The sequence below is a fragment of the Centroberyx affinis genome, unplaced genomic scaffold (assembly GCF_046629955.1).
Source record: "Centroberyx affinis isolate AG114_WGS23_722 - 3 ecotype Tasmania unplaced genomic scaffold, CSIRO-AGI_Caff_v1 ptg001162l_1, whole genome shotgun sequence".
NCBI lineage: Eukaryota > Metazoa > Chordata > Actinopteri > Beryciformes > Berycidae > Centroberyx > Centroberyx affinis.
The window spans coordinates 387,113-414,482 of NW_027279693.1; the positions used below are offsets into that span (position 1 = coordinate 387,113).

General features: G+C 40.7%; 1 protein-coding gene across 1 annotated transcript in view; it reads right to left on the reverse strand.

Moving 5' to 3' along the window:
* The window catches only part of smad10a (SMAD family member 10a), a 44,225-nt gene that overhangs the window by 10,655 nt on the left and 6,200 nt on the right, over nt 1–27,370 (reverse strand). Inside the window, exons 3-9 of the mRNA XM_071524169.1 lie at nt 22,917–23,157; nt 7,146–7,320; nt 6,924–6,947; nt 5,689–5,901; nt 3,370–3,654; nt 1,089–1,187; nt 571–624 (exon numbers count right to left, since the gene is read on the reverse strand). Coding sequence (XP_071380270.1) covers nt 571–624; nt 1,089–1,187; nt 3,370–3,654; nt 5,689–5,901; nt 6,924–6,947; nt 7,146–7,320; nt 22,917–23,157 — 1,091 coding nt within the window. The remainder of the gene's footprint in view (nt 1–570; nt 625–1,088; nt 1,188–3,369; nt 3,655–5,688; nt 5,902–6,923; nt 6,948–7,145; nt 7,321–22,916; nt 23,158–27,370) is intronic.

Genomic DNA, 27,370 nt, shown 5'->3' on the forward strand with positions numbered 1-27,370 from the left:
ACATATTTATTTATCTATTTAAAAAGCATAGGAATTGGCATTTGCCTCCATCTGTTCAGCTACAGCCAACAAATCTACCATTGTAGCACGCAAGATTTCATTAAGATCTGCACTGGGTGCTGCCATCTTGAATTAGGCAAAAGCAGTAGATTCAGTCGCAGGGCAGAGTCCGCCCCCTGACTTTTGATGGATTATATATTTTTGATAATTATATATTTATTCATTTATTTAAGCGTTTAATTATATAATTATTTATGTATTTATATATTTAGTTTCAGCCCTTAAAACCCTCTATACACAGGATCTGATGTAGCTATCCCTTGTGCTATTTAAACCTGGCCTACCTTTCATTGTCAAGATGTACATATTAATGACGGTTACGGGTTGGCTCTGTGTTTTCACATTTGTTTAGAAGCGTTAATATTCACTCCTATTGATCAGTGAATAGATACTAAAAAACACTAGTTCAACAATAGCACATGAGATTAGTGGCGACATTAAGTTTGCGGTGGTCTTGACTGTTGGCACAACACAACTAAGAGAAAGTGTGACAAAGTAATCCTTTCTAACCAGGATGATTGGACACAGGAGGAGGGAAAGGGGTTGAGCCATGATGCTGAGACCCTGAAAAGCAAAGAGAGGAGTAGATTAGTCAGCGATAAAGCAGAAAAACTAACAAGAATATTATCCTTCTGGGTTTCCATACAAAATTAGTAGTATTTCTTGAAAAGTGTGATTCTGAACAGATAAGATAATAGTATAGGATGCCCCGGTGGTACACAATATAGTGTAGATTCCGGTACTAGAGGCTGCCAATCTTTTCGGCGATCCTCTCATTTGATTATGGTAATAATACTAATGTCTCAAAATGACTGTGGTAATGATAACACGTAGCACCTTTAATATGTAGCTTTGGGTGATGAAGTAAGTCTCAAATTGTTTCCAAAACAACTACAGTAACAATCAGTTTCATAAGCTCAGTGTGAACATTGTCATTTAAAGTGAGAATCTATGAAAATGACTATAGATGTGACGTCCACTTCAGTTCTCTATTACAGACACAACACGGGTTTTGAAGCATATCTTACAGAAGTGGTTTGGATGATGGAGGGGAGGTTGGTGGCCACGCCCGTTCTGCTGGGGTCCTATTGGAGTGTAGGAGGCCGTGCTGCTGCCTGTCCAGGTTGCTGAATTTCAGAGAAGCACAGGGTGAGGATGACACATGCAACACATGAGCATCAGTATGAGTACAGTGGATCTGACTGACTGTCTCTGTGACTGGAATGAAATAAAGGTTTTGTAGAAACATGTAAAATTATAAAATTATGATTGATGTATTGATCGTGGACCCCAGGGCTTTAGGGCAAAGCTAATGGGGGTCCTAACAAATAAACAAATAAACAAATATCATGGTAGGTGGGCCTTCTGGTGGGATCACATGGACACAAACTTGATACAGGTCTCAGTAGGGATGGGACAATATATTGAAATTCAATATATAGCAATACGAAAATGTGACAGTATGTGTTTTGGGACAGAAAAATTAAATGATATTAGCTCCATTTTATTTTTTTCACAAGCTCTGCATCCACGTTATATTATTTGCATTTTGTAATAGGGCATCATATATGGTTATCATGATAACCATAAGGATTTTTCTCGATATCAATATATATCACGATATGGTTCATGAATGCAAAATCACATTAAATAATCAAATTAATGTTCATCTCATTGAACCGAATGGTAATGTTAGGTGTGATGTCAAACAAAACAGAAATTTTCAAATAATATTCCTACCATACCTCATTTTATCACTTTTTAAGTAAAATTTACTTGTCATCATCAATTCAGACAGCAGAAATGTGTGTCGCGATATCAAAATATCTTCATATCATCACGATATGATTCCACTGAAAGACGATAAACGATAATATTGAATTATTGCCCAGCCCTATTTTGTTATGACATTTTTAAATGATTGTTTATATTCTAGCAAGCCAATGCCATCGCTAGAAAGATTTGTGGCTCAGAAATAAACAGAATTCTGCACAGTCAGACGTTGTCATCACTGAACTTTTATTTATTACATCGTATCGCGGTTGTATCGCATTGTGAAGCCCATATCGAATATTGTGATCTCCAAGTAAAATCCATCCATGCCCGGATTAAACATGTCCTGATCCCGTATCAGTTGACTGCGCAGTGCCCACATGGGTACTGCGACAGTGTGTGACAGTGTGTGTGTGTGTGAGAGAGAGGGAGAGAGAGAGAGTAGAGCGGAGCGGCGTTGCCAACTTGGCGACTTCCTTGCTAGATTTCAGTGACTTCTAGAGACTAGCGACACATCTATAGCGACTTTCTGGGAGCATCTGTGAAGTTCGTGTGACTCCCGATGCAGTGAGACAAGACAGCACTGACAGTACAAGCAGAAGCCCTCTCTCCGATGAGAGGATGAGAGGTGTGTTGTTGATAAGGCTGAATAATTAATCGAAATTTGATCAAAATCGCAATATGGCCTACTGCAATTTTCAAATCGCAGGAGGCGCAATATTTGTTAAAGGTGAAATGTGTCAAAATACCATTTTTAAAGTAAATATTGTGGTGCTGCAGAGATGTCCTGGCCTACACATCATATTCTACAGACTTAAGAAAACATCTTTGTTTGGTACAGATCCCCGCAAAAATCACACCATAATCATTTTAATACGTTTTTTGATGAAAATGAGAATAATGATGTAAAAATGATCATTCCCTCTAATATCGCAAATCATATCGCAATTGCAATATCAGTCAAAATAACCGCAATTAGATATTTTTTTCAAACTCGCTCAGCCCTAGTTGTTGGTTTCGCTAAACTCACCGCAGGCTTTCAGTTGCAGAAGATTATCTCTAGTGATTTGTTTAGCAGTCATTACTACTCTCATTCACTCAGATTAAACCCCCACACGGAAAAACGGTAATCGAATACTGGTTAGAGATAACAAATACTCGCTATTTACATCCCTAATATCATGAAAATAATCCCTAATACCATAATAATGACAAAAAATACCATAATGTGACATTGTTTTTTAACTATAAAGGCAGAATATCATACTGTGAAGCAGCGATACAGAGCACTGAATGACATCAAATATTAAGATGAGTACTCATTTATTGGGTGTGACAATTTAGTACAAATAAATTGGCTTAAATTCGGTATTGCTACACGTTTAAACTTAATTGCTTTTATTTTTAAGGTTAAATGTCCAAACTGGAAGTCATATTTTCTGGTTATTCTGGCCAGTATAACGCAACTCTGCTTTCACTTGGAAAGCCGGCTCCTACGTATGTACTGTATATGTGTTACTGTTATGTGTAACTCACTGTGGAAGGCGGCCTGCTGGCTCTGGGTGTGTTTGCTGCCGCTGTATCCGTTCTGTCCCTGGGGCTGCGGGGGCGGTGGGGGGGGCTGAGGCTGTGGGGCCTGGGAGGGCTGCTGGGGAGTCTGCTGCTGCTGCTGCTGCTGCTGCTGGGGGGGCCCGTGGGTCGGGGTGGAGGGGCGCGGCGTCGGGGTCATCGGGGTCATGACCTGAGCCTGAGGGGACGCGATCTGGAGCAGGCCTTCGCCGTGGCCGCCCTGCATGGGCAGCATGGAGCCAGAGCCGGACACTGGAAAGGGGAACACGAGGGAACACATGAAGCCAGAGAGGGGAAAAAAGACACATGACTAAAGAAAACTTGAAAATCAAGACCCTGGAAAAAAAAAAAACACAATCCACGCTCAAGAGTAGGGCTGGACCCAAATATTCGACTATTCGTTCGTTGGGTAGGTATTCGGTTTTCAATTTTGGGATTCGGATATTCGTTTTTTTAAATGTAATTTTATTTATTCTATTTTTTTACTTGCATTCAAATGTCAGTCACATTTGCTGATCGCCATGGTGGCACAGAGAAAAAAGTACGACCTGAAATTCAAGCTGTCAGTTGTCAAATTTGCTGAACAAAACTCAGGAGAAGCAGCAGCAAGACATTTATCCATTGATCTTTTTTTTTTAAATCTTTTTTCTAAGGTAGGCTACCGGTATTTTGATACGGGGCTCTCCCTCTCTCTCTCTCTCTCTCTCTCTCTCTCTGTGCTTTAGAACGTAACCGCTGTGAAACAATCAGAAAATAACGTTTTATTTATCTGATTCACCGGCTTTCTCGCTACTACCGCTCCCTCTCTACATTCACTTTCTAGCTCGCTCGACCATCTCTCTCTCTAGCTCGCTCGACCATCTCTCTCTCTCTAGCTCGCTCGACCATCTCTCTCTCTCTCTCGCTCTCTCTCTCTCGGGCTATTAATTGAAGTTATATGTATGTTAAGTATGTTTTCAGTGCTGTGTTTTTGTGAGGAGGAACTGTGACTATGTGTGAACTTTGTTGGGTGAACTGTTGCCCGTGTATGGAAAGCCAAGCAGTTTGAAGGTGCGTGATTCTTAACACTAACCCCCCCCCCCCCCCTACTCAAGAGTAGAGCTTTTTGTCAGCCCAAACAAATAAAACCCTAATAATTTACTAATAACGAGATTAAAAATTTTGCTGGACCCATGCCCAAGCAAAACCTAACAATTAGGTGTGACATTCCGCCTGACAGACCCAAACCCACCAGGTCAACTCGGGTCACAATGGGTTTTGGTACAAACGTCAGACTCACTTCAAAGGCCTTTTCAACTCCACTGGCATCAAATATGAACATTGCGTTTTTTCCCTGTTTGTGGAAGTGTGTGGAAGCCTCTCACATATGATCGCATCAACCCCGCAACTCAAATGACTGTTCGATTGACTCTAGGATTTGTCAAAGGCGATGCTGAAATTCATTGATGTTGGAGACTAGGCTTGGGCGATATTCAAATTTTAATATTGCGATACTGTCCCGCCAAAATATCGCAATGTACAATATTATCGGCGTTCATGGAAAGGGGGGAAGGCAGTTTTTTTTCTTTTCTTATTTTCTTATTTTCAAATTTAATTTTATAATAATTATTATTATTAATAGCCTATACATTTTATCTTACTATTCAAGCACTGGAGGAAACAATGGCCATTTGGTGTAATTTGCTCATTCCCAGGAAAATTGTGGAAAGGGGAACCTACTTGAAATAAAATGACACATTTTTCACTACAGCTATGGTTATTTTTGTTTTTTTACTATCCTACCACTAGTAGATTCTAGGTATATAAGTTTAAAAGCTTGTATAATTGTGATCTAAGCAACACATGGTGCCGCGGCCAGGTAGGGTGGGATATTCGATATCATGGAAAATATTGTGATATCATGATATACGATATATCAGCATTTCTCAACCTTTTTCATATCAAGGACCCCTAATTTAGTCCACATTAGAGCCACAGACCCCATTTGATGAGATTTTGTCTCTCGGACACAAGTCTGAGAATATCTTTATTATCAGATACGATTTTGTCCAGAATCCCATGACTATCTGTATTGTAGGTAGAGAGATAACAGTGAAACTATGATCAAAACAGTCATCCTTCTACATTCTCTAACTGTGTTCACTTCTTGTAAATGAAAAATAATGCTGAAATTTAATAATTCATCAATTTGCGTGGGACCCCCCTGCAACCCCCTCGAGGACCCCTGGTGGTCCCCGGGCCACGCGTCGAGAACCACTGACAGAATGTTCATGACTTGGCTCTGACCTGTGGGTGAGACGGGCAGGTTGGGGTACCGGGTGACGGACGGGGGTCCGTGGGGCTCGGAGGGCAGCTGCAGGGGCGGCAGGGGCTGGCCGTAGTGGTCCGGAGGGGGCAGCTTCAGGGCCCCCTGGTGGTCAGACGGAGACATGCCGGGCGGGAGGTCCATCTGAATGCAGTCGTGGATGTATTCCTCCTTGATTAGCCTGCCTGGGGGGGCTGCCAGGAGTCAAGCGGACATTGGTTATTTATGCTCATGTGCCATCTGACAGTAACTTTACTTTTCAACATGTTTTCATCAGGCGTACACAAACATTTAATAACTATGAAACTAATGGAACTGCAGTGGCCTGTTGGTTACAGAAGGAAAACCAAAGATTTCAGTCTCCATGTTGTCCTTATTCTCAGCCTTCTTTTGGACAGGGAGGTCAAACATGTCTAGGGTTGCAAAGGGGTGGAAAATTTCCGGTAAATTTCCGGAAAGTTTCCGGTAAATTTCCATGGGAAGTTAAGCTGGGGAATTTTGGAAATATTCCAAATTGGAAACTTTCCATGGGAATTATGGGAATTTATGGGAATTTATGGGAATTAATGGGAATTTATGGGAATTAACTGGGAATTGAGGGTAATTTAATGGAAAGGTATCATATCCAAGCATAAATATTTGTTTTGTTATAAGCAGACATCCGTCCAAAATAATACAATTAAAACAGATTTATTTGTAAGTAGAACTTTATCAAGTGTTAAATATTTTATTGAACAATCAATTCTTTCATTGAAGAACAAAAACATGAATGTTGAGTTAAATATTACTCATCCCCCCGACCCAACCCATTCAAAAATTAATAAAAATGCACAGGAATGCACAGTGCATGTAGGGGGCGTGGTCTCAATAGCCCTGCAGTAAGCAGTGTGCTATGTGTGCATGTGATTGAGGAATAGCATAGATATTCAACTGTACTTGCATGATATCTGGTTGTTTTAGTCAGGATTATGCTAAAATATATTTTCCCCAACTATATTTAAGTTCCCTATTAAGAGCATACCTTCAATTTCGTAAATTCCTGGTTTATTCCCGTTTATTCCCATAAATTCCCGTTAATTCCCATAAAGTCCCGTTAATTCCCATGGAAAGTTTCCAACTTTGAAAATTCCCGGAATTTTGCAACCCTAAACATGTCTGATTCTGTGATCAACGTGTCTGACATTCCTACACTGTGATGTTGTAGAATTGAACTCACCTGTATTTTGCAGGCTGAGGCCCACTGCAGGAGAGGGAAAAAAAAAAAAGAATAGAAGTAAGGTGAAGTGAGGGAGCGAGTTAGACAGAGGATGAAGGATCAGTAAGCACAAGGATGACAGCTGTTCCAATTGTTTGTGATAAAATGAAACATTTTAAGCAGATACCGTACATATTAACAGTCCTAATCTGGGCCATGTGTCGGACCGTGAGGTGGACCTACCGATGCCCGGTGAAACCACTCTCTCGTAATGGTAGGGGTTGACACAGACGTTGTCATACTTGAGGTCGAAGGCGTACTGGCAGAACTTGACGTGCTTGAGTTCGTTTTTGTGGAGGTCAGGCCAGCGCCACAGCCGGGCATAAATAACGTGGGGGAAGCCTTTCCTCCCTGCCACCTGCAGAGAGAGCATAGCACCGTTGGGACAAGACATGCGCAATTCCTTTCCTTCGCTGTCCGTACTGTGTTCAATCATTTCTCTTGCTTTGCTGGTAGGGCTGAACAATTAATCGAAATTTTATCGTAATCTCAATATGGCCTACTGCAATTTTCAAATCGCAGGAGGCGCAATATTTGTTAAAGGTGAAATGTGTCAAAATAGCATTTTAAATGAAATATTGTGGTGCTGCAGAGATGTCCTGGCCTACACATCATCTTCTACAGACTTAAGAAAACATCTTTGTTTGGTACAGATCCCCGCAAAATCACCAGACCACAGCCATCAGACTTTACAACACCTCAGTCAATGGCAGGGGCTCATGACCTCGGCTGCTTGATTCTGTGAAATATTACTACTGGACTCTGTGTAGGCTTTACTCTGTCAAGGACTGTGTGGACCCTGTGCAATAATACCACTGGACTCTGTGCAATAATCCTCAAGGACTATGTGGTACTTGTTACTTTTTATTGGCACCTTTTATTCATTTATTTATTTATTTATTTATATGACTCTTTGCTTTTAAGTAATTTTGTTTTTTAACCCTGTGCATGCTGCATTACCTTCTTTTATTGTGTATTATCCCTAATCGTTATATGTTAATACAGATTGTGTGAGCTACTGGACACCTGGATTTCCCCACGGGGATGAATAAAGTATCTATCTATCTATCTATCTATCTATCTATCTATCTATCTATCTATCTATCTATCTATCCGTTTTTCAATGAAAATGAGAATAATGATGTAAAAATTATCATTCCCTCTAATATCGCAAATCATATCGCAATTGCAATATCAGTCAAAATAATCGCAATTAGATATTTTTTCAAAATCGTTCAGCCCTAGTTGTTGGTACACATAGTCCCAGGTAGGTTAAAAAACTTTGCCTGACTACTGACTTCACACCCCCATAACTTAATTTTTTTTCCTTAATTATCAATAAAGATATTGGTTAACTGCTTTACTGTGTGGAGTCCCTCAATTGTTGTGACTTCCACAATAACAACGCCCATCAACTGCCTGCGTTTGTGCACTACCCTGGATTATTATGCAATGGAAGTACACACAGCACTCTGGAGACAGTCTCAACATTCAGTGAGCAACTTTCTGGCAGTCAGGAAACTAATAAAAAAAGATTGTTCTTGCTCTGGTCCAATCTGATCGTCTCAAGTCTTGGGTCTCTGAAGCTACAATTTAAATGTCATTTTACAGTACCTCAACAAGATAATGGTCTGGTTTTGGGTCTGGCGTTCTCAAATCTTTTTTTGGATCGATTGGATCAATTTTTGGACGCATGAAGAGTGAACACGTCTCTGCCCACAGGAAATGACAAATCAAAATTTAAGAGTGAAATCCAAAGTGTCTCCTAAACGGCAATGAGTGAGCGCTCTGTCCAGAGAAAGCTGGACAGCAACCTTAGATCTTTTGCCTCTCTCGTCCAAGGATACGAAAGGGGCCGGCAGTGGCAGTGGCAGTTTACTGACCTCACGATACAGGATTTCTGGGTATTGAAATCAAAAAATCAAGCAGTTGACTCACTGTCATTTGGAGCTACCGACATTCAAAGTTGTCTAGTGTAGCTTTAAGTAATGTGGTGACAGCGGGGAAAAGGTGTGTGTGTGTGTGTGTGTGTGTGTGTGTGTGTGTGTGTGTCTCAGCAGACATCTCGACATGCCCACCTGATGCCTTCTTGCATCAAAAGGCTGCTCTTTTTTATAGACTATTGCACTGAGAAGAGAGAATGACAGATTCATTAAATTTTAAAGGGAAAATTAACAATAAACTTCATGACGATATGAGTGTGCTATACTGTGTGTACAGTTTTATTGGGATGTAAATTGTTCTTTTCACTGTGTTACTACGATTGCAAAATGAATTTATTTTGGTTAATTCTACTTGAAATAATTTGGCTGGAGGGGAAAGATTCAACATTGACATGCCAGGCATTGTTGACAATGTCACAGAAAACACAATGGTAACACTTTACAATGAGGGTCACTAAGTTAAGGGTTAGTTAATGCTTAATAAGCATTAAATAACCCTTAACTAACAGTTAACTAATGTGTCTGGTAATCATTTATTAATGGTGTTCATGTTAACTAAGGTATTAATTTATACATTATTTAATAGTCATCTTTATAAACTGTATAAATTAACACCTTAGTTAACATGAACACCATTAGTAAATTACACATTAGTTAACTGTTAATTAAGGGTTAGTTAATGCTTAATAAGCATTAAACTTAGTGACCCTTATTGTAAAGTGTTACCAACACAATTAGGCCTTAGAATCCTCACCCCCAATTTTCAATTTAATCATTATACTGTGTTTTGCATAGAATGCAAATAAGGAGGTCGCCCAAGGGAAGAACATATCAAAGGTTTTAAAGGATCAAATGTATTGTTTAATATGTATTTGTTGTGCATACTGCTTGACAAATTCAGTTAGTAGTGAGAAAAACCTCCAAAGCAGTAGATGGCGACAGAGGGCTAGCAACAGGGGCCTGAGAGAGCCGTCTGCACAGCTGCAGCCAGATGGTGATGCACCTATGCATAGTGTTGGTTAGACAGTGGCGCTGTCTGTGCTGACACAAACTGAATAGAGAGGAAAAGTGAAGAACACAGCTTTTGTGTGAAATGTTGTTTATTCTTGTGTTCAGTCTTTTCTAATAATCACGGACTTGATGTTGCGTTGTTTGTAATCAGCAGTATGGTTTTTTCCCCTTCAATAGACTCGTGATTATAATCAGAGAGAGAGGGAGAACAATAATCAGCTAATGGTGCAATAACACTACAACATAGTAAGTTAGCCAATGCTAGCCTCAAAAGCCTATAGTTTATACTGTAGAGTTTGAGACTTCAGTGCTTGCACAAAGACAGCTGATATCTGAACTAGCCCTATTTGACGATGTTATGAATTCACATTTAACAGGATATAAAGAATACATTTCTTTCCCCATCCAAGAGTATAGATCTTTGTTGGCTACACAAGACTGAGCTTAATGCTAACAAAGTTCAGGATGATCGTAAGCTTATATTAACAAGACAATCACATTGGTTGCTTCAACACTGAGAGTCGAAATTCAAAACCCAGTGAGCTGAAAAGTTTGTTGTTTTGAGTTGTGTTTCTGTGGTTGTGTTTCTGTGTCTGGCCGCCAGTAGCCATGCATGTAAATGGACATCAATCACATGTGAAGCTGAATCCAACACTGAAGTGATTCACTGTGAGGAGAACAACAACAATAAAACAGATCTTTCTAATGATACACTTATTTAAAGACTTCTGTAAAAACCAATCAATCAGAACGTAAGAGTCAAATCCAAAAGCTCTTCAGCATCTCCACCCTCACCACACACTAAGACATTTAATTTACTAACGTCACCTTACAGGATTTCTGGGAAATTAAGTCCTCAAAATTCAAACAGCTACCTCTCGCTTCCATGTGGGGCAAAACTGCCTAGTGCATTGAATTGAGTGCATTGAGTGTGAATTAAAGTAACAAGGAAACACCATTTTGATGGTGTATGGCTTCCGTATTTCAATGTATTTACAATTGAAATAACATGGGGGATGGACCATTATAAACACAGACAGATGTACGCTTGCTGCTGGTACACCATGAAGTAACCAATAAAATAAACTGTTTTCCAGGATGTAAAAGTAATTGGATTTTAATAAAAATACAAGGAAATTAATTGTGTAAATACTTTGGCATTTATTGTTAAATAGGTGTACGTTATGATATTGTGAAAACCAAGGTGAAAGAGACATTTTTCATTTCATTTTGACTTTAAAAAATAATATTGTCACTTGGTGCTTGGTGGTACTGATTGGGTGGGTAAAAAGCCCAGTGTGTATGGGAGAGAGTGAGTGACATGAGACAAACTGACTATTGGATTAACCTAACACACATGTAGGTCTGCTCTGACTTTAGTCCCCCCCCCCGTGTGTCTGTGTATGTGTGCGAAAGGAATAGAGATAAAGAAAGAGACTGAAGGACAGATGGAAAGAGAAAAAGAGACAGAGCGATACAGAGAAAGAGAGAGAGACAGAGAGAGAGAGTACACCATGTCGACTCCTTGACTCCTACTTAGAAGTTCTGATTACTCGGCCTTCTTGGAGACAATGAGTGGGGTGCTGAAGAATATTCCACCTACAAACTCCTTAGTCCTACTGGAAGACTTCAATGCTCACCTTGGCAACAACTGGGAAACCTGCAGTGGCGTGATTGGGGGGGAATGGTGTCCCAGACCTGAACCTGAATGGTTTGTTGTTATTGCACTTCTGTGCTAGCCACGGATTGTCCATAACAAACACCATGTTCTAACACAAGGAGGTTCAAAGGTGTACATGGTACATTGGGTCAAAGGTCAATGATTGACTTTGTAGTTGTTTCTTCAGTCCTGAAGCCATTTGTTCTGGATTAGAGCTGCAACGATTAATCGATTAATCGAGTAGTTGTCAACTATTAAATTAATCAATAGTCAACTATTTTGATAATCGATTAATCGGTTTGAGTAATTTTTTAAGAAAAATAAGTCAAAATTCTCTGATTCCAGCTTCTTAAATATGAATATTTTCTGGTTTCTTTCCTCCTCTATGACAGTAAACTGAATATCTTTGGGTTGTGGGCAAAACAAGACATTTGAGGACGTCATCTTGGGCTTTGGGAAACACTGATCCACATTTTTCACCATTTTCTGACATTTTATAGACCAAACAACTAATCGATTAATCGAAGAAATATTCGACAGATTAATCGACAATGAAAATAATCGTTAGTTGCAGCCCTATTCTGGATGCTTGCAGGTGAAGAGAGGGGCTGGGCTGTCCACTGATCCCCATCTGGTGGCGAGTTGGTTCAGATGCTGCGGGAGGCTGCTGCACAAACCAGGTGAACCCAAATGTTCAGTGAGCGTTTGCTGGGAATGCCTGCGATTTCAACTCTCGTCTCTGAATGAGTTTCTCCTAAATCCCTGGAGCAGGTTGGCAACATGAATCGATGGACCCTGTTCAAAGCCTTTGTCATAGAAGTGGCTGCTAGGATCTGTGGCCAAAAGGTTGTTTTGGCAACCCAAGAACCCACTGGTCAACGCCGGCAGAGAGGGGGGGCTGCCAAGCTGAAGAAGGAGGCCTTCGGGGGCCCTCGTTGGCACAGGGGACTTCTGACTCAGCTGACGGGTATCAGCAGTCTAAAGCGGTTGCCAAAGCAAAAGGCCGGGTGTGGGAGGAGGTCATGGAGAATGACTTTCGAGGGGGCAAAGTCTCAAAGAAGTCCTGGAAAACCATTTGGCGACTATATAACTACTGGTGTGACGAGTCAGCTGGCTGTGCCATGCAATCCTTTGTTGTGTTCATCACGTGTATTTGATCTCCTTTACATGTACTGTAGTGCACACGATGGGCCTGAGGTTCCAAGATCACAAATAAGACGTGCTAAATTGCGTTTACAAATGCACATGTGGTAAAGTCTGCCATTGCGGCTGATCAGCTAAGAATAATTGCATTGATGACGTCAGGTACAACCAATCATATTTAAATGAGGTGCTTTCAACCATGGAGAGCTTTAAAAATCATTTTACCAATAAACGTATTTAATAATAATAATAATGATTTGGTAACACTTTACAATGAGGGTCACTAAGTTAAGGGTTAGTTAATGCTTAATAAGGGTTAGTTAATGCTTATTAAGCATTACATAACCCTTACTTAACAGTTAACTAATGTGTAATTTACTAATGGTGTTCATGTTAACTACGGTATTAATTGATACATTATTTAATAGTTTAGTAATAATTTTACTAATAGTAATAGTAAAAAATCACCAGATACAAATGGGTAGTTTTAATCTTGATCTGTACCACCTGTACAGACAAAAAAGAAAAAAGAAAACTAGGATCAAGGAATGCAAAGCGACCTATAAAGATATATTAAAACTGTTTTTTAGGTACAACACAAGGAAGGTTTAGCAGGGAATACAAATGATCGAGATGTAAACCAAAAAGCCATGCCATGACTGTCACAAATGAACTTGAATTTGTTAATAATTTGAACTTTTTTGAGTTTTTATTGTAGATCTGATCAGGTCACGAGAAGGGTACGAGGTAATTTGACCACAGATGATGCCATGACAATTACTGAGGATGATATGTATAGTCAGTTTAACCGTGTTAACCCCCCGTAAATCTAGTGGTCCGGATGGCATTAGCTGTAAAATTCAAAAAATGTGTGCTGACCGGCCAGCACATCTTTTCCAACAGCTGTTTCAGATGTCGCCGGACACCGGAACAATCCACCACCCTTTCCACAGGTCGCGCCCAAAAATAACAGACCCACGGGCATGAATGCGTGAACCTCTGCCCCGATAAAATCCCTCAAGAAGATAGTGTTAAAACACCTTCTCCCGAGGGTCTCTCCCTTCTTGGATCTGTGTCAGTTTGCCGAACAGGCTGACAGGAGTGTGGAGCACAACATCTTTGAGCACTGTCATCAAGAACACAATCTTATTATATCGATATCGTGATATGAGACTAGATATCGTCTTAGATTTTAGATATCGTAATATGGTGATATGGCATAAGTGTCTTTTCCTGGTTTTAAAGGCTGCATTACAGTAAAGTGATGTCATTTTCTGAACTTACCAGACTGTTCTAGCTGTTCTATTATTTGCCTTTACCCACTTAGTCATTATATCCACATTACTGATGATTATTTATCAAAAATCTCATTGTGTAAATATTTTGTGAAAGCACCAATAGTCATCCCTACAATATTGTCGCAATATCGATAGAGGTATTAGGTCAAAAATATCGTGCTGTTTGATTTTGTCCATATCGCCCAGCCCTACCAGGGGTTAACCCTAAGCTGATCATATGGATAAATTAGTTTCTGGTGAAATGCAGCCAACAAGTTAGACTGAACTCTGTTATCATGTGTTCATATCGGTTTCATCCCCTAAGAGTACTAGTACTGGCGCCCATCAGAGCTGTGTCATGTCATCAATATTAATATACTCAATACCGCGGACATTTGTTATATGTCCGTGGTATTGAGGTATTGTGATGTTGGCCAAAGCCTACCCTGTACACCAATGAATGTTGTGCCACTGTTCCCCACTCACTCATTATTCAAATATGACACAGCATTAGTTTATCTTTTAAATTTGAAGACTGTGCTCTTGCAGAAACGAAGAGATTTTAAAGTAGATTGTTGTATCATGCAATTGTTTTACCAGAGTATTCAGTCCTTTGGCTTGATCTGTGGCAAGGACAGAGAGCAATTAGGATTCTCAATGGGCTACGAGACAGTCTCTGTTTGGTTCTCTTCTTTTCTATCGCAATAACTTTGTGATATAGCCACCATTTGCATATTTTATTAACTGCTGTTGGACCATAGCCTCTGCTTCTTACGGTATGCTGATTTCATTGAATGTTACTGTGTTGGTGTGAACTTTGAAAAGGTTTGAACCCTCCTCTCTATGGGAATCTTCCATGACATTAGAATATCAGCGATTGAGCAAATTGGGATTGTATTCATAAATGGTGATGTAACCATAATGTTGATGATGTAACCATGCATAAAGGGGTCACAAAAGAACTGCAGCAACACTATATGTAATACTGCCATCTAGGGGTTCAATACAGTGTGCATGAGCAACAGAAAGGTCTTTACAATTTAGCTCTCTATATCTGAAGAACATTTGGATAAACATTTCATTAGGATAACCTTTACTGAAATTCAAATATGATACAGAAGCTCTTTAATTTTATCAACTTCAGTATAGTAATATATGCAGTGTTGCTCTGAAAAGCTCCATTTGGGGGTTAGGTCAATAGCCAAATTATCCCAATACCTGCCAAGTTATCAGAATACTTGTCATATGGGCTAATTTGTTTTTGAGGGTAAATAATGATTAAAAAACACCACCAGAAATTGGGTAAAATTACTTGGATCCCCGGAAAGACTTTCAACGCGAGACGAGTCGGTTTCGCGCACACACTCTTCTCTCGTCTCCTCCCTTAGCCCTGCAACACACACCCTCACAGGATTTCTCTGAAGCGCTCATTTGGCATGGTTTGTCTGAAAAAAAAAAGTCTGTTTAAACTGACCAGTAGCTGTCCATATCCATGTTTTTACCACATATATTTCATGGAAATGCAGAAGCAGCATGAATGCTTGAAGTCCAGGAACTCGCCTCATCACACTACTGGAAGTGGGCAACGGGATATAAAGTTTGACCAATTCGGACACATATTTGCTTTTTTTTTTTTTGAAGTTAATATGGAAGAGGAAAATTAGTGGGCAACGGGATATAAAGTTTGACCAATTCGGACACATATTTGCTTTTTTTTTTTTTTTTGAAGTTAATATGGAAGAGGAAAATTAGTGGGCAACGGGATATAAAGTTTGACCAATTCGGACACATATTTGCTTTTTTTTTTTTTTTTTGAAGTTAATATGGAAGAGGAAAATTAGTGGGCAACGGGATATAAAGTTTGACCAATTCGGACACATATTTGCTTTTTTTTTTTTTTTTTTTAAGTTAATATGGAAGAGGAAAATTCTAAAACAAAACAATGATCATGATTATACAAAATAATTGCGGTTGGCTCTTATAATCACAATCACTTGATTCTTCAATTATTGCAGTAGGCCTATGTATGTTATTCTAATGTACTAACTAATGGTCAAACAAGCATGATGGTGACTTATACATGTTAGAAACAACATGTATGATATTCTAATGTGCCAACTAACGGTCATACAACCACATGGAGACTTACACATGTTAGAAACAACACGCTAATGTACCGACTAACGGTCATACAACCACATGGAGACTTATACATGTTAGAAATAAAACGTATGATAGTCTAATGTACCAACTAACAGTCATAGAACCACAATGGAGACGTATACATGTTAGAAACAATATGAATATATCTGGAGGAGGTCATGGGCATTTCAGAACATCTAAAGCCACTTTGTTGTTGTACAATGAGATTGAACCATTTTTCAGTCTATGTCAAGCCTTCTTCATTTTTTATTTGACAAATACATTTCCATCAATATTTTTAGAGAATTTATTTCTTTTTTTTGCACTATTGAGGAAGATTTATTCGCTTTTTCCGTTTACATTCGGCTTTTCTAATTCAAAGTAACACAGCTCGAGAGAAAAGACAGACGTGACGAGCGCAAAAGACTGTGGGTTATATGAAGCCTGGCCTCCATCTGAGTGGAGAAGGTCATGGAAGGTGACACATGATGTCCTCCATCAGCACTTCATATGGATTAGCACAGAGCCTATTGAGTGAACCTCTAACACAGACACACACAGAGTCTGTTTTGACTTGCTCTCAAAGGTCCCGATGTGAGCACATTTTCATTCTTTTACAAGTAGACACACACACACACACACACACACATACAGAGAGGGCCTGAAGTTAGCCCGCCCTTTTCCTGTCTGACAGACACAACAACTTTCACAGGCCTCTCCTCCTCCTCCTCCTCCTCCTCCTCCTCCTCCAGGGTAACGGCAGGTTTCTGAAAGCCAAATGTAAGACTTTCTGAGGCCTTTTTTAATGCTATGAAGACCTGGATTTAAGACCAATTCAAAAATCAAAATAAAGCAACAAAGCTGGCAAAACCGGCCTACTGTATATCCCATTGAACATAGCTAATGAAAATAACAGCAGGAAATAATTAAGGGACATGAAGTCCAGTTTGGTAAAGTAGATAGAATGGAGATTGTACTATTAACTGTGCTCTATAGCAGACAAATAATTCCATGGTGAAAAATATAAGACTTTTAACAACTGTATTTAAGACAATTTAATACTTTTACTCTAAGGCCTTAAAGCTATATCTCCCACTGAAACCTGATGATACAAACATCCTTCCCATACTAAATAACTGCCTCCATGATATTGTGCCGAACGGCTCAGCTGTGTCTGTATTTAAGATTTTAAGAACTCATGGATACCCTTTCCTCCACTCCACACCCCCTCCTCCTCCTCCTTCAATGGGAACTCCCTTCATCTCTCTCTGTCTGTTGCTTTCTATCAAGCCCCACCAGTCTCTGTGCTGCAGATGAGTACTGGGCGAGCTTTTCTACTCTGCCTTACAAATGCGTGATAATGTTTATAAGTCTCGTACGACTCCATGGTCAATGTAACAAACACCGCAATTGCAGAAGGCTTCTCAATCTTACATAGGTTAAATTCACTTCATTGATAGAGCTGAAAAAGAGGTATTGGCTATTCCAATTATAGGCTGCCTAAAGTTGATCTGCATTCATAACCATGTAGTGTAAGATGAGGCTCCAGAGAATCTTTTTTTTTTTCCTCCTGCATGGATAGCCGCTATTGCTAAGGATTTCATCATCCACCGCAGCTAACATTAGCTGTTTTCAGTGCAGTGAGGCTAGTTTTGCATTGCAGTTACTGTGACTTCCAGTTGTCTGTAATTTTATAGCACTAGCGACGTGAGTACAGGCAGCTACCAAGTAACCTTGTAGCATTAGCCACAATTAGCAAGGATTAAATGACTGAAGCCTCATAGCATTAGCTATTCCCATTAATTAGCAGCTCCACATTTTTAAATTGGCCCCAAACCTTTTAGCTTTGTTGTGATAAGGTTAGTGCTAGCTGTCTCCAGGCATGAAGTGTTTGAAATCGACTTTGCTGTGCTTTCATTACTATTCAATGTTTAGATGTCAGAATTGACGAGGGAATGTCTTTTATGGTTGCTTTTATGCAAGAGGTTTGGCTTTCATCAAAGGCTTGCTGTATATCCTCAATTTCTATTCATAGGCTAGTCTCCCCACAACATTTATAACAAAACATTAAAGGTGCAAAGCCCAAAAAAAAGAAGACTGAGCATGAACAACAGGGAGAATGAAACACTGTACGAAAGAAACCCGGAGAAGCAGCTAATTTGGAAAACATAGAGGACAAAGTGATACTTCTGAATAGACACGTAATAGGATATGGACCACATTTTAGCAAATTTAGCTAATTTACCCACTGTCTCACACAAACACACTGTGGATATCAACACCTGAAATGAAAACCCATTATATCTGACTTTTTTCTGACTACCTGTGAGTTGGATTTGGATTGGACTTGAATTCATACTTGATGGCCTCGTTTTGCCCAGGGGCCTCTGGTGCAGGAGAGCCATCTTTTCACCCGACCTGGTCTGCGGCTGCGGTTGTTTGCCTTGCCATTGCCCCGCCGTTGCTTCCCTGGGCCTGGTCTCTGCATTAATCTACCCTTGCTCCCGATGGCATTTGTGCCACTTAGACTTTATTTCCATCTACGTGCTCATTGTGGGCCCTAGGAACTCCCCCGCTTTGATGCTGTTCCTTGTTACTCGCCTATAGGGCTGAACGATTTTGAAAAAATATCTAATTGTGATTATTTTGACCGACATTGCAATTGCGATATGATTTGCGATATTAGAGGGAATGATCATTTTTACATCATTATTCTCATTTTCATTGAAAAACATTTTAAAATGATTATGGTGTGATTTTTGCGGGGATCTGTACCAAACAAAGATGTTTTCTTAAGTCTGTAGAATATGATGTGTAGGCCAGGACATCTCTGCAGCACCACAATATTTCATTTAAAATGCTATTTTGACACATTTCGCCCTAACAAATATTGTGCCTCCTGCGATTTGAAAATTGCAGTAGGCCATATGGCGATTTCGATAATATTTTGATTAATTGTTCAGCCCTACTCGCCTACTACTAAACACTTGCCAGTTAAATTCCGTTGCCCTTGCTGCTACCTCTTGTAAGCCAACATCACTTAGTGGGTGGGTTTCTGCCTGTTCACTGGATGATGTGGACCCAGCTTTCCAATTCGGTGAGTTAAGTCTTCAGCTGTTCTCTCTATGTTGGATTCACTGGTGAGTCGTAGCTTGCTTGTGCGTTACTAAATTCCATCTGTGGCTTGGTGTTTATTTATTAATGAGTTAGCACTATATCCTCACATCCACAGCTATTTCATCCTGTGTTCATAACTGTGTTAAATAGCTGGCCAAGAGTAGGCTACCTTTATCGGACTTTGAACCGCACCCTGGATCTGTGACTTATCAGCTACCAAGCCGATTGGAACTGTGACTTTTCAGTTCCCAAGCCAATTGACCTGTGACAACATGTCCATGTTTCTGCTACTCTTACTTGTGTTAATGAACTACAATACAAACTATAATACCAATGATGAAGTGCCAAAGATCAACTAAACAGCTCGATTGGAAACCTGCCTTCCGTTCCATCAATGACTTCTTCTCTATGTCCCAATCTCTTTGGAAAAATTTGGTCATATCACTGGAATGTATTCACCTGCAGAAATGTACCATATTTAAGTTATTTGTTTGAGCTGACTTCCAAGCAAATCAATCCGTCTCCAACGCTAAGTCAATGTCTCACTGTATTATCCTGCTACTCTTGCTTCTCTCTGGCAATGTCCAGCCCAACCCTGGACCTGATGTCCGATGTTCAGCCAATCCTGCTGATTTGGTATTGGTATTCTCCATTTGAACATTAGAAGTGTATTGCCTAAATTAGATTTACTCAAAGTCTGGATCCAAAGTCCGCAGAAAATTATTAGTGAAATGTATTAAATCGGAGGTCTTAGTGATTGGGACTGGCTAACTCCTTCCTCTGATGATCTAAAAGGTCAGTGTGAGGCATTTAACTTAACACAGTTAGGCCTAATTGAGTCTCCAACTAGACCAAACTCTAAAAACCTGGAGAAGTCCTCCCTTATCGATCGTATGTTTGCAAACTGTCTGCAGAAACTCACTACCTTCCCTAACAACGCGAGTGATCATTATGTTATGGCTTGTGTTAGGGACACCGAGATTCCTAAACCCCCTCTGCGCTTTGTTATCCGCAGAAACTACAAACAGTTCCCTGAAACAGAACAAGCTTTTCTCAATGGAAATACTTTAGTCCCAGTTTTTATCTGTTTCTGACAAACATGCCCCCTTGAAAAGATTCAGGATTAAATCCATGGTTCTCCCAAGACCTTGCCGATACACTAGATCTTCGAAATAGTCTTTGGGCCAGGAAGACTGTTAAATCTTTATCCCTATCCCTAGTAATAATAATCTTCCATTTGAGATTTCACTTGGATCATCACAGTCTGTCACAAATAAATCTGATATGGTGAATCATTTCAATCAGCACTTTATTCAGTCCTGTTCTATTTTTGAGAGCTGCTTTCTCCCAGTCTTTTGTTTGCCCTATGGCAAAAGAAAACAATTTTGCATTTAATTTTAGACCTTTTGCCGGCGCTGAGGTGCTCAAGGCCCTGCACCATTGATGGTGTCAAATCCTCTTGTCCTGACATGCTTGAACCTCATCTGTTAAAAAACTGCGGCTGACATAATTGCACCTCTGATTTAAAATTTTTCAAACAAACACGATGCCTTCTATCTGGAAAATGGCTCACGTTCTACCACTACACAAAGGTGGTGATCCTGCAAATTTGAATAACTACAGACCCATTTCTAAATGATCTGTCCTCGCAAAAACCCTTGAGAGCCTCATAAACTCTCAGTTGTCCGAAAATAACATTCTCAATAAGCACCAATCAGGTTTTAGAGCGGGCCCAGCACCACCTCGGCTATAATAAACATTGTTAATGATGTGACAAAACGCCTTGGACAGTAAATAACACTGTGCTTGTCTCTTTGCTGACCTGTCCAAGGCTTTTGAAACTGTTGACCATCAAACGCTCCTCAATAGATTACACGATGTTGGGCTGAGTTCTAGTGTGGTTGGCTGGTTTAAACAATATCTTTCTAACAGGAAGCAGTGTGTCTCTGTTGAAGTCTCTGGTCTGAAATCCAGCTTTTTAAATGTTAAAAATGGTGTTCCTCAGGGCTCGATTCTGGCTCCCATCCTCTTCAGTATTTATAGAAAAAATCTTTATGATGGCATTGTGGACACAAAAGCTCACTTTTATGCAGAGGACACTGTTTTTTATTCTATTACCCCCTCTGTAGACATCGCTCTATCTAAACTCCAGTTTGCTTTTCACACCCTGCAGGAAGATTTGGGTTCTCCGACTCAATTCAACTCTGCTGAATTCTGACAAGACCAAATTTATGACATTTTCCTGCGCAAACTCCCACAACTCAGCCCATTATGACAGCAAATAACATGCAAATTGTACATGTTACAAGCTCCAAGTACCTGGGAATCTGGCTGGATATATTGGCAAAAAAACTCAAAGTCAAGCTTGGTTTCTTTTTTCAAAACAAATCCTGGTTTTCTCAATACGCCAAGCAAAGACTAGTTTCCTCTACCTTCATACCAGTCTTAGATTACTGCGACATTATTTATATGCATGCCCCAGTCTCTGCACTTAAGACTCTTGATTCCCTCTACCACTCTACCACGCTTTGTCACTAATCTCGGTCATACTGTTCATATGCAAATCAGGGTTCCTACACATTTTCAATTAAAAAATTCCATACTTTTTCCAGACCTTGATTTGTTTTGAAGATTTTGTCTGGTGTTCAATATGATTCACGCAGATAGACATCTTGCCCCTGCTAACTAGGTCATATCACTGTATAGATGAAGATTGTTCTTCACAGCGACAAATATCACGATATGTGAGATGATTGGCAGGGTTCCTACATGGTTTCAATTTTAAAATTCCATATTTTTCCCAGACCCTATGTTCTTGACTGGATTTGATTTTGGTGGGTATTTGATATAATGCATGCTGACAGCGGCTGGGTAATAAGAGCGTCCCTCTATCTGAACATTATTCTTCACATCAACAAAAACTGTGGACTCCAAGTGGCTCTACAACCACATAAAAGCTAGAATGATGTGTGTATCGGACCTGAACCGCAACATTTTCCATACTTTTCCAGACATTTTTTCAAATTCCCAAACTATTCAAGACCTGGAAATTATAAAATTCATTTTTAATACTTTTCCAGACTTTCCAGACCTGCGTAGGAACCCTGGCAAATGGTCGACTACTTTACTGATCCAGCAATTGGAACTTTGTTTTTTTGGATTAAGTAGTTGAAACAATAATCGGCCAATCACCAAAGCCTATTTAGAATGTTTACCGGCAGATTATGATTGGTGGCCGATCGATCGGTGCACTCCAAATAAAAAGTTACTATTTCCAGTGTTTCAAAGGGGTAACATTCTGCTGTGGTACAGCTCCACAGCTGGACCATAAATGCCATGACAAACTTGCATTACTGATCATTTCATTGAAGGCAGTTTTAACCTGCTGATTTTGTAAGACACAAACCAAGTATACTATAAAGTATGAGCCAGAGAACCCTTGAGAAAATACTATTAAAAAGATAAATTTTCATTCTATTGTTATATGGTGCAAACATAGAAAGACAAAGTAGACTTAAAAGTGGCGCAGTAGGCTGAATTGAGGAGTAGACAAATAAATATAAAGTCATTGTATGAGTGTTGTTAACAACAAAATCTAAGGAAACAGTGAATTTTTCATTGTCTAGGTTGAAGTTACTCTGAATGTCCGAGGAAGACTGACCTGCAGCCGCCCGTCTAGCGTCCTCTGGATGGTAACACACTTGCTGGGGTGGACGCCGTTGGTGGTAATGGCGGTGATGAGCGAGTCCAGCTCATCCTTCTTCTCCTTCAGCTTCTTCACAAGGCTCTCGATGGCCCGCTTAGCAAAGCCTTCATTCTCGCCGCCCTGCCGGTGGCACATCAGGCTGTGGACGATGCTGAGGCAGGCATCGTTGCTGCTCGGAGGGTTCACCGACATGATGCTGACCAGCAGAGGACAGAAGAGGAAGGCTAAGGTCAGTGTGTTAGGCTCAGTGTACAGATAATATCCGCTGATCTGGCCTTTGATAGATACAGTATATTGGTGTTAGGGATGGGTTGCAAAAACCAAACAGGGGATCAACTGACTTTTGCAATTTGGTTGTTGACATTTAAAAAAAAATTCTATGTCATTTAATTGGCTATGTGTATCATGCTAAAACATCAATATATCACTGACAAAATTATGGGCGATACCTTGAAACAACATGCTCTGCTCAATTTACTTCAGAGACTGGGTGCCTTGGGATAATTACCATAAACAAATGAGACCATGGTGGAGACGATTCGTAGCCTCTATGTCACGCCAGTGGTATTGTTAGTGTTGGTGTTTCTCAAATTTAAGACCACATTTCCTCTAAACCCCATTGCTTCCTGTCCCCTCTCCCTATCCCTGGCATCTTTGACCTTGCTGAAATCGCTAAACATGCTGGAACCTGTTTCTACATCAGTCTTTCACTCCTACCACTCCTTCCACCATCTGCCATCGCCAGAAGCTCTGAAAGCTTTAGCTCCAACTGTGCTGACAGAACAGCGCCGTCTTCCTGTTTTGTGGCATAAAAGCAATCCAACAGATGTCCAGTCAAATCTGACCCAGTGGCACGCAATGTAAAATGCAGTATGCAGAGGCTGGTAGAGGCTGCCAATCTCCTCTGTCATGGTCTTGTTCGTTTACGGTAATTGTTTATTGCTTATGGTTCGGATCCCCATTAGCCTAATGCACAGGCAAAAGACTAGTCTTACTGAGTCCACATAAGCATACTTAAAAAAACAAAAGTTCTAACGATGCTTTTACTTTTGTACACACAATTAAAACAAAAAACAACAGCAACAAAAAGTAACTAAAACAATTTAAACCAAAATTAACAGTGTGATATCAAAGGTATTACACATACTAGGAATTCTACTAAAACATTTTCAGCCTTATTGACGACTAATTAATTGTATATTGTTAATGTAAGTGAGGACTTAAAATAACAGCTTTTACCAGTTGTTAAAATGCAACTTTACCCAAAGTATTGCGTATGTTTAAAGTGTGTTTAATGGACGCTCTGTTTCTGTCTTTTTCATTGCATTAGTTCTTGGACAAGGTAGTGCAAGCTATTTTGTGATTGCTGTTCTGGTTCTGTACTGATGAGTGTCAGAACAGTATTCTATTTGATTATAAAGAACTGCAGGGTATTGAGTATGAATAATATTTCTAAGAAAAGATAAACGGTTAGAAATCATAGGCCACCTGAGGCAGGAATGCATTTTGGCAAAGTTTGTTCAAAGGACGCAACAAAGGGTTAATCTAGTTTCTGTACGATTTGCAGCTTCAGAAGGTAAGTCTTAGATGCAGATGCCCAAATTACAGAACAGTAGTCAAGATGGCATAACACTAATGTCTGTACTACAGTCCATACCGACATATAGAAGATGGCAGATAGGTGGCACAGTTTCTAATGCAAGCAATGCTCCTTCCCATTTTACCAACAATCTGGTCAAAGTCTTCAGAGTCACCCCACGCAGCTTAACCTTCTGTACTTGTTTGACTAGTCGAGCCAATATTTGTACCTCAAATTTAGGTTCACTGGCTTGACTATGCCGTGATCCGAAAACTATACTCATAGTTTTCACATAAACCCATCATATCTAGACCATGTTCAGTGACCAGGAACCTCATTCATAAAACTGTGCATGGATTCCACACTAAAAGGTTACATGCGCACAAAAGAGGAAAAGTACATACATACAAGCCTCATACTCCGCCCCCTTAACTCCCACAATTAACCATAGATGGTTAATGAAATGCACTGAATGAATACTGATGTGTATGTAAATGTGCTTGTCATTCCATCCTCTGTGTGAGAAAAGCCGGAGCCAGAAGGAAAAGAGAAATTTCCCCGGGTGCCTCAGTTCAGCCATCACCAACCAGAAAAAGTTTGTTGAGAGGCAAAATGTCACAGTAGCTAATGTTAATTAGTTAATGCTGCCAGCTTCGAGAGCTGGACCCTTTATTAAACTAAAAATAAAAAAGAAATAAAGGTTGCCAAGAAGCGCATTGCTGCCCAGCAACAGTGTGTCAGTGCCACTGGCGGGACAAGGAGGCACCACAAAGCCCTCTCCTCTTGAACGTTTCACCTCGATAACGGGGGAAACCCTATTTAGTAGCATTGTGCCAGAAAAACAGGGTGACACTGACATGACATGAGAGAGGAAGATGAGAGAGCGGCAACTGACCCAGGTATCGAAAATGTGTCTTTTGTTTTTGGAAAGAGTGAACGTAACAACGCACTCAACATTTCACATGAATTCGATTTTTCAATAAAAACGCATAGACAAGTTCTTTATTCTCGTTGTATGGGGGATCAGACAGAGTGTGACCGGTGGTGAAAAGCTGGCTGAAGAGGACGGCTGCACCTGGCACCGGCGTCTCCAATGAGCCATGTAACCATAACGCATCATTATTTTATTACATTGAGACATCCAGTCCAATTGCCTAACACCTTGAATTTGTCAGATTTCATTATGACAAATGGTGACATATAGACCTGCGCACATTTTCACGCCAAGTTTGTTTTTATGAATGCGAAAATCTGCGTGGAAAGTGGCGCACGCACTTTTCAGGCAGGTTTTATGCGCACGCAATGTTTTATAAATGAGGCCCCAGATCGTTGATAAGTAGAGTCTTGGAGGTAAGTGACCTAATATTCACAAAGCCAACTTTAAGGGTAACAGTTTACACAGCTGATGGAGTGGGGTCTACAGTAGGCTTAATTAAAATTTTAGTTTTAGTGACACTGGTAGACCTATATTCCCTTGGTTTTTTGACTCGAGAGTTGCTGATCCTGACATGAATATAGCTACAATGTGGCATGAATAGTTGTCAGTAATGTAAGCATTTTTCAATATTGGCAGACAACATCTGAGCTCCAAATGGGCTCATGTGCTATAGAAGACTTGCCTGGGTCCAGACCTTTGAATCCGCCCACTCCACCGAGTTGACTGATTCTGGTCTGGCATCGTGACATGAAACAGCGGTTTCTCGGTTGAAAAATGATCGGTCCAATGAGGGGGGGGACTAACGATTAGCCAATCAGAGCCACGGGCGCGACTAACGCCGTTGTCAAGCTGTTGTCAAGCTGTGCACCGGAACCAAGGAGTAGTAGTAACAACAATGGCGACCGCTATAGACAAGATAGACGCTGTTCTAAATTGATTAAAAGTACCAATTACGTACCAGTACCAGATACGTTGGTCTCTAGTGATTGGTTAGGGAAAATCGAATCCCCCTCCCCCACGGAAATCGGTTAGAGTGGAGGCAATGTCAGACTGAAGATGGAAATGGAGTGTAACGAGTTGACAATTCTGTCTGATATCAGGCAGATAGAAGACAACACAAAGCCAGAAAAGGTCAAAATTGTCCACATAGCCCGCATTGTTATCATGGGACCAGTATTTCAATCAAACAGCTCAGGGCGAACAGATGGCTAAAGGCCTCACATCCACCACCACATCTGAGGTGAGGCAGAGGGCCAGAAAAAACATATACAGTTTTTAGCCTTGAGATTGCTGACAGCAGTTACAAATTGTCAGAGAGGCAGGCGCCTGGGAAGCATTTGACAGCAGCTGTGGCGGTGCTGGACCCACTGAACGGTTTAAATCCCGGACGGCCGCTCGGCTGGAGTCGGTGAGACCGTGAGACCCGCTGTAGCGGCAGAACCCACCACGGAAAGGTGGGGAGATGTAGGACGGTGCCTGGGTGTGGCGGCAACAGGAACAGCCCCAGCAGGAGAGGAGATCCGCAACAGGGCGGGGGGGGGCTGTGGGCACCGCTAAGCCACGGGGCTCCCGCCGAGGACGCAGGTCCAGCAGACCCAGGAGCAGTGACAGGAGCGGAGACATCTGCGGGATGGACCAGGACCTCGTCAGTCAGTGTCGTGAAGCGGTTTGTGAGATCAGGCGATAGAGGGGGGACAGCCCGGCGATGTAACCCTCTCTTACGGCCTCTGGTCCAGGTGGCGTGAGGATCCAGGGATCGAGCAGGAGGTAGGCCGCGGACGGGTTGAGGGATCCCGCAGAATGCCGACTTCCATCGCTGAGATTTTCATAGCCGGTGTGGTTGCTGTGTCAATAAAGTCCGTCAAGAGAGAATCCTTCCTTCACAGCTCCTCT